General features: G+C 43.3%; 1 protein-coding gene across 11 annotated transcripts in view; it reads right to left on the reverse strand.

The window, feature by feature from the left end:
- Nucleotides 1–13,381, reverse strand: part of NIN (ninein) — a 92,786-nt gene that overhangs the window by 55,330 nt on the left and 24,075 nt on the right. For 7 of the 11 annotated variants that reach the window (XM_071221993.1, XM_071221994.1, XM_071221997.1 and 4 more), the window contains 2 exons: nucleotides 6,489–6,578; nucleotides 4,750–4,922 (listed from right to left, as the gene is read on the reverse strand). In XM_071221993.1, the coding sequence (XP_071078094.1) occupies nucleotides 4,750–4,922; nucleotides 6,489–6,578 (263 nt within the window). The remainder of the gene's footprint in view (nucleotides 1–4,749; nucleotides 4,923–6,488; nucleotides 6,579–13,381) is intronic. The other 4 variants (XM_071221996.1, XM_053928304.2, XM_071222001.1 and 1 more) reach the window with 1 other exon arrangement.

Consider the following 13,381-nt stretch of genomic DNA (forward strand, 5'->3'; position numbering starts at 1 on the left):
TGAGGGCAGAAAGCGAAGTGGCCCTGCCCCAATTGTGTTAATGGGACAACCTTTCCTACCAGGGCTGAGTAATACAGAGCAGAATTGAGAATTGGTTTTGTTTTTTCTGCCCCTTTCCACCTACCCTTAGAAGAAACAGGAGCATAAAAATTCAAGGTCAGTTCAGTAGCCACTGCATATATGCATATAAAAGGGGGGAAATGTACTCTTTGGAAACTAAACACTCACTTCTGTTTCTTAATGAAGTGAAGCAAAAATGACTGACGACAGCCAAAACCTTCTCACTAATCACACATTACGTTGGAATCAAGAATGTGCCCTTTGTTAGTCTGGATTAATTCAGAATAGAATGCCCAATTGAATTGCTGCAAGTGAAAATGATCCCACAAAAAGAAAAAAAATCACCACTTTCCTTTCAATACCACCCAGATCGAGAGGTCAGACTCCCAAGGGATCCACTTGCCAGAGAAGCACACTAAGTTGGAAGGTGGATGCCCATTTCAGCCTGATGGTGGAACCTACCCGTCCTTTGTGAATTAGCACGTTCTGCTGCAAGGGTTTCCAAATGAAGTTCTGGAATACACCTTTCAGTGCTGAAAATTTAGCAAGATGGCCATGGTCCTCCCTATGGAATGGTTTTATGGGCTTGTAAACTAAACTTGGTAGGGGAGGCATGCTTAGTAGCTAGGTTAGATATTTTCTGTTTCACCAGGGAAGAATCAAATGGCCTAAATAAAGCTGGGGGGTAGGGATAAGGGTGTGGGAAGGGTAGGATGAAGATGATTAAAATGTTTACAATTTACATTAGGGCACTAACATATGTGAATTGAAACGAAAGTTGAATATAATCAAAAAGACCTTGTAACAAGATTTATTGATATACTCTATTCGGGGGATGAGGCCACAGGGGTGGAGCATGTTACCCCCTAGTAACCATGTGGGTCCTCACCCGAGACACCAGATCACAAGGGTGCACCATCAACAGTCACGAGAGGAGCTCCAAGTCGCTGTAACTAATGAAGCCTGAAGCTTTGTACGGGACTTACATTAAAAATAAATTTGGTCACTTAAAAGCAATCTATACCAGCATCATCATCACTTGTCTCTGCATTTCTATGTTTTCTTGGGTGGCAGGGAAAGGGTGGAGGTACAGGTAGTCTGCAGAGAAGTAGGATTACTGAGAATTACCTAGAAGTTTAGTTATACTAATGGGAGTAGACCTTCCAAGGAACGATGCAGAACCACTAACCCGGGAGCCTCAGAATGAACTGCCAATCTGTAGCAACTCCCCTACTGTGGAACAACCCTAGAAAGAAGCAGGGGAGGGGGGTAGATTATTGTTTTATCCCTGCAGATGACTGTTTGCTCTCATATCCCTCCAGGACGAGTTTCTAGAAGGAAGCCACCTCAAAGACAGCTTTTACAGGTGCCTGTGGCGCCATTCTATCCCATTGCCCACCTCTACCCAAGTCCTCAGATAAATAAAATAATTATTTGATTCACGCTAGAGCTAAAATGTGTCTCCTTGTGGGTAGCAATAGCTAGACTTCCCCTCCATTTAACTTCTGACAACCGTTACAGGTCCTTTTGTCTTCATCAGAAAACTCTCAAGTCACTATAGGAAAAACCAGGCATTTCTAAGAGTAGAAGAAACTGTAGTCCAAAGACAAGCTCAGATCCCACCTGCCCCTGAGCCAGGACCCAGGAGTCAAAGGAAACCAGTGATCAAAACCAAGAAGGCCTGTCTCCAGCTCTCCATCTGACGGCTCCTTATGAAACATTCACGCCAGGGGAGACCAGCCCTGCTCTCTCCTTCGATACTGCCCAGTGGTGCTGAGATGTATGAGCCACTGATAAAAAAAATACAACCAAAGAATAAATTCTTAACACCCCAGGGCAGGAGACCAAAGGGCCTCCAGCAACCGACAGGGAGAAAAAAGAAGTCAACAGTACAATAAAGAACTCCTGACAGACTCTGAACTCCTCATAAATTAAGAATAAATAAATCCCACAGGTCATTGAGAATTTTTTCCTCTCCAGAGTCCCCATTTAGAGACTACCGTAGAATAGGAAAGATTACCCAGCACTCTGGGAGACCTAAACTGCTTCTGTAGAAGGGACGAGGGTATTTCTAGCACAAGCTGCCCAGAGCGTGAATTTCTGTTGGCCGGCTGAGTTGAGGCCCCTATGAAAACTGGTCAGGAAACAGGACGGCTATCTTGACCCCACAGTACACAGTAAGACTGACGCCCTGATGAAACTAAGCCACCGGGCTGCACGCGTCTGTGAGTGTGACCTCCTATCGTGGCTACCACACAAAGCGGGGACTGGCCTTTCTTACTGCCAACAGGAACATCAAAAACATCACGTGGACCTATTAATTTTTTAAAGTGATGAACCGATTTAAAAACTGACAGGCTCAAGGCAGTTCACAAAACACTCCACTTTTAAGCAAGAAAGCAGCTAGATGAGCTTTGGTCTGAGTCCACATTCAGCAATTTAAAACGACAGGCTGGAAGGTGGTACCTGGAACTCCTGTGGGCTTTCTGGGGTGGGATATAACAGGCTATCAAAGTGAGTCGGCAGAAATCCTTGGGGGAACAGACAATGGGAGACACGACCCCCCTCCCCCCCAGCAGGCCTCTTAGCTGTTCTATTAGCTGTTCTGTTCATGGTGGGTACTTGAACACAAAAGTTGCTGTATTTAGCATCAGAAGATCACACCTGAGAGGTTCTGGAGGAGTTACAGAAGCTGAAGTCCATCAGGGATGAAAAGACTCTCCCAACATACACTTTCATTAAGACACAAGTAGCAGGATTTTGCCCAGACTCAGGCCTCTACTCTTCATTTATACATGAAGTCAGAGTCTCGCTTTTTACAGTAAATCTCACTGGGAGTCAGTAGGTAAGATAAAACAAGACTTTAAGAAATATACTATCAGTGACAAAATCAGCTCTGCCCAAGAACTTTCTGTGTGTTCCCAGATGGTAACTAGAAACTATCTTATTAAAAACTAAGGAATCATTTAATTTCTTAGCACCAAATAATAATGCCTAGGGTGTTAAAAATAGTTGGAGAAGGAAGATACCAGACTTAAAAGTGTTCTCCAAATAACCAAGGCTAACCTTCTAAGATGTTGAGACATATTTTACCCATTCTTTTTCATAAAGAAATATCTCAGATACATTCCACATACTGAGGGTTATTAAACAGACTTTGTATAATAAAATGATATCCTTCCTGACAGCAAGATGAATATTACAAACACTGCAATAACCAAAGTGTGCAAATTACTTGCCTCCCTGAAACCGTGTATGTAAAAATTTTGTGCATGTGAACGTACATTTTACTGGGGGAAATGTGCTAAATTCTCACAGGGACCCACGAAAGTGTCTAAAACCGACTGACCAAGACGGGAAGTAGCCTCAGCCTCAGATGCCTGGCCCCCAGGGCTGTGATGTTCCAGGCAGCATTTTCCTTCTTGCTTTTCATGGCCTTCTCTGTTTCCAGTTGTCACTCTCACCCACACTACTCTTACACCTTTCCTGCGGTTTCTCTCTCTCTCTCTCTCCTCTAGCTACTTTTCCTCCTCTCTTTTGGCTCACCTTTTTGACTCTGCCTCTTCTCTTCCGGGGTGAGAATAGGTATTGCTTGCATTTAAAAAATGGTGCAACCTCTGATTGGCAGACCAGTCGTGGGTCTTCTAAAGTGCGGTACTTGTGGCTGGTTTCATTTCTGCTCAGTACTTGGGCCCTTTTGTTACCTTTGGGTTTGTGGGCATTCTGGGAGGTTGAGGATGCTAGATGTCTGATTGCTGATGACAGTATTGGAGCAAGCTTCCTGCAAATTGTAGTGAGCTGAACATTCACACGCACACACACATGTGTGCACACACACACATGCCCCAAACAACCTACAATCTACAGACTCCTTTCAGAAAGTTGAGGCACTTTGCCTCTTTTCCAATTTATATTAGTATCTAAAATGCTTGCATCCCCAGGCTGAGCTGGGGTGTGCAAGAAATATTTAGAGCTTGCTCAGCACAGCATTTTCAATCACGTTCTATAAATGGCATGCTGGTAAATGAGCCATAAAGAAAGAATCGAGAAAATGTTACTGCTTCTCCTTCACTGGTACATATGGCAATGTGCAAAATGAAAAGCAGGGAGATGAGGGAAGCAGGCAAATCTGATTGTTGGAGAGCCGGACGTGCCTGGGCACCACGGAACCAGGAAGGAGAACTGGAGCAACTGCTAAGTGCTGTGACAAGAACCAAATTTGAAAACTGGTCCCCCTGCCCCCAAAAGATAGGATGCTGGCTCTCAAAGTGCCTCAACATATTGCTTTCATTTCCTAGCTGTCATGGATGCTACTTTATAGTTTAGGGTTGGGGTCAGTTAGCTTTTTACACAACTAAAACAACAGGGTCATGGAGGAGAGATCTATTTCCAAGAAAGTTAGAAATGGCAGACACCGGATAATCTGAAAATAACTGAATCCAAAAATGTACAAATACAAAGCATGCACAGAAGCATCAACCCTCTCAAAGCTGAAAGAGATGAAAGCATTCAAACAATAGAAAACACAGCCTTATTTCCCCAAAAGGCAAGTAATAAGATTAGCAAGGCGTTGATAACTGAGAAAAGCCATCCACTCCCTCAGGCCTCCTGTCTCCGCACCGTGGAGATGCAGGTATCCATGGACGCCCACACCCGCGGTCCACACGGTGCACCTGTCCGATTCCTTACCTCACTGCGGTCACTGGCTGGGATGTGTGAAGGCCTTGCTTCTTCTCCTTCTAGGGGCTCAATCACTGTCACCTCTGCAAACTCTTCCACAGATTCTTGAAACTCCGGTAAGGACCTTCGCCCATAACGCTTCCCACCTCTAACATATTTGGGCTGAGCTTCTAGCGGGCAGTCTGGGCAAGGAGACAAGAGTTGGGGCCACATTACACGACAGTCTCAGCCCTCAGCTGATACTCACAGCTGCCAGACGCAGCCTCTTATACCAGCCCCAAAATAGACCACCACCATTCGCCAGCTGTGGTAGACGTGGGTGTGTGTGAGCCACCGGGTCAGATGCAGAGCACAGCTTCTAATTCTGAACGATTCCGCCGCACCCGAGTCTACCTCTGCATGTGATGTGATGGGAGAGATGCAGCACTGGCAGGGCGGGATTTCACGTAGAAGTAGAGAACGAACATCAGGACAAAGAAGGGGTCGTGCTGGTTTTGTTCATTAAGCTGGTGTTTTGCAGGAAAGGGAGAGGGAGAGATCATACTAACAAAGAGGCACATTGGAGAAAGTCTTGGAAAATCGTGATAAAACAAACACTGCATCAGCACTGTAAAGTTAGTATTTACACCAGTGGGTCTGGAACACGCCCCTCTCGTACCTCAGTGGCTCCTCCGCCAACCACCCCACCTTCTGGTCTATCAGTCAAGCAGGATGATGGAACAAAGAAACTGACACCATGGGTTTGAATCAATCAATGACAGTTCATCGTTTACATGAAACCTGGCATTAAGAGCTCATTATAAAATTAAAAGCTGTGGAATTAAATAGCAAACATGAAACTGCATTCAGAAAAATGGTGTATGATGTTTTTTTTCTTCTTCAAGAGCTTCAGTGTCATACAAAATAAAAAGAATTGTGTATAAGGAGAGAGTCACCTCTTGACATTAAAGAAGGACTTCAGCATTCTGACGTAACATGTCACAGGTTCAACATTCACCACCACCACCGCTGCTGCCGCCACCGCCACCGCCACCGCCACCGCCACCGCCACCACTACTACAAACTAACCTTTTTCTACAAAGGATCACTTTAAAGCAATAAAATAAATACTTCACTCCATGCAAATGTCATCTTAGATACAGGGTTTGTTGGGGTTATTTTTGGTGGCAACTTGCACAGAATTAGGAGAACGAAATACCCCATTATATACAAAAGACTGGCAATGCTTGGATTCTTGTCATCCGCACAGACATAGTGTCTCTCTGGAGAACATAAGATGTGTTCTGTTTGTACACGACAGCCCTAACGAGGTATGTCTGAATTCCGGCATGCAGACTTGTAGAAGAGGCATGTCCACATACCAACAAAGTGAAAATGGTTGATTAGATAAGAACTAAAAGAATAAAACCTTTTCTTTATTATCATTGAAACCATGTCAGAGGTTTGCCATTACTTGGTAGTTTCCCTAGAAGGACGGGTGACCCTGTTAGACTAGCTCTGTCCCCTCCCCGCACTGCCTGTCCTCTAGTATAAGCTCAGATTTCGCAGATGTGGTCAGAAGCATCCTGAAAATGCTCAGCAAAGCTCAGAGTGAAGTACTTATGCTTGCCCTATAACTTCTAGCGATATTTATATCCAGCTTTTTAAAAGTCCCAGCCAAGTCATTGTATTAGGTTGAGCGATTCTCTTACAGAAGTATTAAGGCATACAAAATTTATATTGAAAATCACATGCATATTTGAAGGTACCTTTTATCAGAAGAGAGTGTGTCAGCTTGTGAGTATTCAGGATCGGCCCAGACACCCGAGCTACTTGTTGGCAGCTGACACCCACAGATGCTAGTCAGATAAGAGGCAATGCAGAACCATCCTTAATTTATGACACATTCTTAAATTGTACCGGCAGACAACAACATACACCATTAATGATGATGGGGGCTTAGGAAAGAGGGAGAGGAACGTGGGATGTTCCCAGTGTGTGAGCACAGTCACGTCTGGAGACAGAGACGGCAGAGGAGCTCTGAATGCACGCTGCACTTTTCCCAAAGGAAAACAGGGTAGGACAAAGCAACCATGTGTTTTTCTTTAGGGGGAAAAAAACCCCACTGTAATTAATCCAAACCCACCTGCAGATGAAATGGCTCCTCAGCGGTAGATATGAAACCGTTCTTTTTCTAAGCAATGCAAGGAGCAAGGTTGTGAACCACTAGGAACTATGGGGGTTTGAGTCAATTTGTTCACTTACTTGTTTTTCCATTGTCAGAAACTTGAACATTTTTTAAATTTATTTTATTATTGTTAACTAATTTTGAGCAAACTTTAAGATATTTTCACAGAATGTACATACATCACAAAGTCAATTTTCAAAGAAACTTATTAAACTGTATAATCTTTTTGGAGTAAAGATATTAGCAAAAGGCATATAACTGTAATTGAATAACAACAAAAATTAAAAAAAAAGATATTAGCACACATAGAGGATAAATGGGGAATTAAGGTTTCCTCATACTGAATTTCCCAAACTGTCCACGTGGCCAGTAAAGACCCAGACTAATCACCCCAATTAAAAAGTTACTCCTTAACTCAGACTCGCACCTGTCCCTCTCTTAGAGCATCGGCATCATTACACGCTGAGTAGGGGAGAGACAGTGAAAGGAGGTCCAGAGAGAACACTGCCAACAGCACTGCTCTGCTAAGTATCTGAAACTCTATTATTTTCCTTATCAATCTCCATCGGGCCTTTAGAAGTCCGCAGCCACAGTCCACCAGGCAGGAGGCCTCCGTGGGGATTTTAAGACACTCTCACACATCCAAATTAAAGAATGCCTTACCCCTTTCCTCACCATGCCCAGTGAAGACTCGTAAAACCGCAGCCCTGGGGCAAAGTTTATCGGCTGTCTGAGTACATCCAGATATAACTTACATAGTTCAGGCTTTCCTACTGGAACGATTTTGTCTATAGATCACTTGACTTATTAAGAAATAAAATAATTTACCTGTATAGCTTCCTATAACATAAGTGTAAGTAGCTGCTCCAGTCGTGAGCTCCACAGAGAGATGGGAAATGCCAGTGAAACAAATCCAATCATAAAGGAGTGTGGTGCTTCTGGCATTTTATTTTCTTGAATATACATTTATAATTCTGCCTGGATGTCAAGCTCCTAGGTCATTTCGCATTTCTCCTATCTGTCATCACCACATACAAATCACAGTGGGCTTTGAAGGAAAGCAGACAAGCCCAGACTGCCTAGAGGAGTCTGGGACTCCACCCCGGAGAGCTTATTGTGAGACACCTCAACCGAGTGAGGTGACTCGAGGCAGTCCTACCCGACCTAGCTCGGAAGACCTAGGCTTTACTCCATAAACCAAACACTTGGTGTGATTCAATTTCCTAAAGACCGCTGGAATAATAGGGAAGCAACGGACAGTCTTCATAGAGAAGGTGGGCAAAAAAAGAAAAAAAATCTACTTACAGTTCAAAAGACAAAAAACAAAACAAAAAACCATTCCTTCTCGCCTTAGAAATTAAACAAAATCTGCATGCTCAGACACTACATTCTTTAAAAAAAGTTGTTACTATTTCTCTCAGAGAGGGGACGGGAGGGAGAAGAAGAGGGGCAGCCAGGGCAGACCACACATTCTTTACTCCATATTTCATCTATCCCAAGAAGAGGAACTCCAGACCTGTGATAATAACGTTCACTTTCCAGAATGAGGATAAACCACCACACACATACATGACTTCTGACCGCAACGTCTTGTATTTATAATAAGAGAAAAATTGAAATACAGTGCCAGTGAGAATGACCCTCAGGGGATACGCCAGCTGTGGGCAGGGAGAACAACTGACACCCACCCACCCCATCCTTCCCTGACACCCTTCCCCCACAACCCACACTCCCATAGCCACAGTGTGGTGCAGAGTGCCACTCCGGAGCAGCCAAAGGCAAAGCAACGAGAACCCAAGAGGCAGCTGAAATAGTTACTCATAAGCCTAAACACTATTTACTCAATCAATGCTTTCTTTGCAAAAACACAAGCTTAAGACCTGGAATGAAGCAGCATCCACAGCACATATATGGGAAGTTAAAGAGGAGTTTCAAAGAGGCACCACTTAACTCGTATTTATTGAAAACCTGCCATGGGCAAAGCACTATGTTGTACCTATCGAGGGATAAGATGAATATTTTATCATTTTTTAATCCAATTTCCCTGTTCCTAAAAATGACTTGAAGGTATTTCCAAGATGAAGAGGACAGCCCCCTGCCTTTATAGTGCTGATATGCTGATTTTGGAATTGCTCCTGCAGAGCCTTGCTCTCTGCTTCCCTTCCTGTCCTGTTCAGTCAGCCTGGGAAATCACACCCAGGACTGCACCTCCTTGCAAAGGACCTCAGCAGAGGTACTGCCAGTCTGAGGCTCTCCAAAGTACATTTCTGCCAAGTTCGCAGGAGTTCTGAAGTCTATCTCAAAATAAGAAAGCAAATACGAAGTGCAGGCAAACCTCAGGACAAGCACCCCAGAAGCTTCCCCGGGAAAAGGCAGTTGTGCAGCAAGTGAGGACCCCCGCAGCCCACTGCTCACCCCCACCTCCTCCCCTACTCTGACCGTGCCATTACACAGGCATTACATACACAGTGAGAGTGCAAACTGATTCTACGGAGAGAAAATGGAAGAGAAAGCATCAAAGGGGAGACTGAGACAGAGAGAGATTGACAGAGATGACACAGAGAAACAGACAGAGATGGAGAAAGACAGAGAGAGACAGATCGAGACCCAGAGAGAGAGAAGGGGTTGGTGACAGAAGATGGGCAGAGACCCAGAGGCCTACGGAGGGCAGGGGGGTGGAATATCAGGAGGAACAGGTGGGGAGGGGACCAGAGCTTAACAAAGTGTGGGGAGGGGCAAGGAGGAAAGAGGCAGTAGAGGTGAGTTGCAGTGGTGGAAAGAAGAAAGTGAGGTGGGTCTGTCCCAAGAAGGGGAGGGGAGAAGAGAGGCCAAGAGAGAATGAACAACATAAAAAAGATATCTGGAAAGCATTCCAACATGACCCGCCATTCCTTCTGCCTCCCAGCATACTCCCTGCCTCTGTGGGCAGTTGTCAGGAGGCAGGGCCATCACCCCACACTTGTGTGCACACAGCCTGTCCAAGGAAGCAGCTTCTGGGATCAGGTCACAGGACTCCCAAACTACTCCTCTCTCTTTCAGGTCCTCCCTGGATGCAAGGACATCAGCTCTTATCAGTCTCAATGATGCATCTTGCTGGAACATAGCTGCTTCCAGACACAAAAGTAATGAGGGTGGCTTGGAATTTCAGAGGGGACGGTTAGCATCCCATAAGGGTGCCAGAGAGGCAACCAACCCCCAGGGGTGACTGGTCTGACTCGAAGGTCTCTCTTAGCCCTGAAGCAGCTGAAGACAGGTTAAGAGAAAATTCTTTTGAGTAGATAATGATGATGTGATTATTTCTCCAGCCTTCTCCTGGAGAAGCCGGGGATCAGAGAGAGACATCCAAATGGAGCCCCAGAGCAGGAAAGTCAGGGAGAGCCTCACAGCCCTCGATTTCGCAGTAAATTTCCCCAACCTCATTTGCCCTCATTTTTGGTAGTGGGTAAGATTAGTGGCAAATGCATAGTGACGTTATCCAGTCCGTCATCTCAGAAACCAGAGCTGCCTCCACCTCATTATTGTTCTCGTTGCTGTCTTCCTTTATCTCAGCAACAGGCTGATGTGAAAGGGACATACCAATTCTCTAAGATTCCTTGGAGAAACTGATCATTTGTCCCACATTTGGAAAACTTCTCATACACCGAGGTTGAAATAAACTTACAACCTCAGCAGAACTCCTGAATAAACTGTTTCATTATCAAAATTCTCACCAGCCCTATTTATTTCATTTTAAATAACATGAGTATTTTTTTGCACATGCCTATATATTATATTTTGAAAAACTATTTTATATATATTTTTTCATTAACACATGTTTTTGGATGTCTATTAGATATGTTTCTAGAAGTGGAATTTTTAGGTTAAAGTTATAGGCTTATTCAAAATTTTTTTGAATATTTTATTGTTTATGCTCTTACAGTTGTCCCAATTTTTTCCCTTTTCCCCCCTCTCCACCCGGCCACCCCCCCACCCCTTTAGGCAATCCCCACACCATTGCCCATGTCTATGGGTCACACATATATGTTCTTTGGTTAACCCTTTCACCTTCTTTCAACCAGTCCCTCCCTTCCCCCTCTCCTCTTATACAGCTGTCAGTCTGTTCCACGTTTCTATGACTTTGATTCTATTATGGTTGTTAGTTTATTTAGTTCATTAGATCCCACATATAAGTGAGATCATATGGTATTTGTCTTCCACTGACTGACTTATTTCACTTAGCATAATAGTCTCCAGGTCCATCTATGCTGTTGCAAAAGGTAAGAGTTCCTTCTTTTTTACAGCTGTGTGGTATTCCATTGTGTAAATGTACCACTGCTTTTTTAACCACTCATCTACTGATGGGTAATTAGGCTGTTTCTAGATCTTGGCTATTGTAAACAATACTGCTATTAACATAGGGGTGCATACATTTTTTGCATTGATATTTCAGGATTCTTAGAATACATTCCCAGAAGTTGGGTCACTGGATCAAAAGGCAGTTCCATTTTAATTTTTTGAGGAAGCTCCATACTGTTTTCCACAGTGGCTGCACCAGTCTGCATTCCCACCAACAGTGCACTAGGGTTCCCTTTTCTTGACATCCTCACCAGCACTTATTTGTTGATTTATTAATGATGGTCATTTTGACAGGCATGAGGTGATATGGATCAATGGAACAGAACAGACAGTCCAGAAATAAGCCCACACCTTTATGGTCAATTAATACTTGGCAAAGGAGGCAAGAGCATACAATGGTGTAAAGACAGTCTATTTAGGTAATGATGTTGGGAGATCTGGACAGGTGCATGCAAAAAATGAAACTAGACCACCAACTTACACCATACACCAGAATAAACTCAAAATGGATAAAAGACTTAAACATAAGTTGCAATACCATGAAAATCCTAGAGGAAAACATAGGCAGTAAAATTTCAGATATTGCATGTAGCAGTATTTTCACCAATATATCTCCTACGGCAAGGGAAACAAGGGACTACATCAAATTGAAAAGCTTCTGCACAGCTAAAGAAACCATCGTCAAAATGAAAAGGGAACCCACTATATGGTAAGAACATTATTTGCCAATAATACATTGGATAAGGGTTTAATTTTCAAAATAGATAAAGAAGTTATATGAGTCAACACCAGGAAGACTGACAATCCAATTAAAAAATGGGCAAAGGACCTGAATAGGTAGATACTTCTCCAAGGAGGACATACAGAGGGCCCATAGACATATGAAAAAAAAATGCTCAACATCACTAGCCATCAAAGAGATGCAAATTAAAACCACGAGATATTTTTATATTTTTTAAAGATTGACTTTTAGTTTAATAGCTGCTTAGTCTTTGATTAACAAATACATCATAATTTGCCTAACAAATACATTGTCAAATATTTATGCTTGATATAGTTGTTCACTATTTTTAAAATTTTCATTTATTTATTTTTAGAGAGAGGGGAAGGGAAGGAGAAAGAGAGGGAGAGAAACATCAAATGTGTGGTTGCCTTTCATGCACCCCCTACCAGGGATCTGGCCAGCAACCCAGGCATGTGTCCTGACTGGGAATCAAACTGGCAACCCTTTGGTTCATAGGCCAGCACTCAGTCCACTGAGCCACACCAGCCAGGGCTGTTCACTATTTTAAATGACTATCTGTATACATAAATCTTTGTGCACGTCTGTAATTATTTCTATAGTATAAAATCTGAGAGTAGCATTGATTAGCCAAAAGCATTTTTATCGTTTTTGGTGCCTACTGCTTTACCTGACCAAACTGGACATGAGTGTTTCCTGTTCCCCCTGACCTCATGAACTTACTCCCCACACCCTCCTCTGTTGGTGGTGGTGATAGTGCTGGGGGTTTTATTTTGCTTTTAATTTGTAGAGAAATGTTCGGGTCCTCATTGCTGGCATCTCTTAGATACCAAGGGAACAGGAGACTACATTCTTCCTTATCTTACTCAGCCAAAGAGAGGACAGTAGAACACGCCTATTGGGCCATCTGTGTAATAACTCCTAAAAAGTAGGAGGGCCTGGCTCAAGGCCTATAAATAGAGTCGCAAACACAAATCTTCAATCTTTGCAATTCGGGATTGCAAGTCCAATGTCTGTTCATCAGGCCGGCTTCAATGCAAATTAGCTGAGTGAATGAAAGGTATCTGTGTATTATAGTCATAGCTTCCTCAAAATATAAGGGAAATAATTAAAATTAGGGTGGGATCTGGAATTAGGAACATTTACTACAAAAAACCCAAAACCCAATCATCTGCACCAAAACCATGCCTAGTCTTGTTTTTCTAATGATTTGACTTTTCCAAATGCACGTTTTTTTCCCCTCACCAGATAAACAAAGGGAAGATATTTTACATTAACCATATCAGGGGAAAAAAGGGCTAACTGCATTATGCTAACACTGACTACAAACAAATCTAATACAAGATGCATCAGATAAGGACAAAAACCTCTGGGGAGCAGATCCAGACAGCGAGTTG

Source organism: Desmodus rotundus, chromosome 7, assembly GCF_022682495.2.
Source record: "Desmodus rotundus isolate HL8 chromosome 7, HLdesRot8A.1, whole genome shotgun sequence".
Lineage (NCBI taxonomy): Eukaryota > Metazoa > Chordata > Mammalia > Chiroptera > Phyllostomidae > Desmodus > Desmodus rotundus.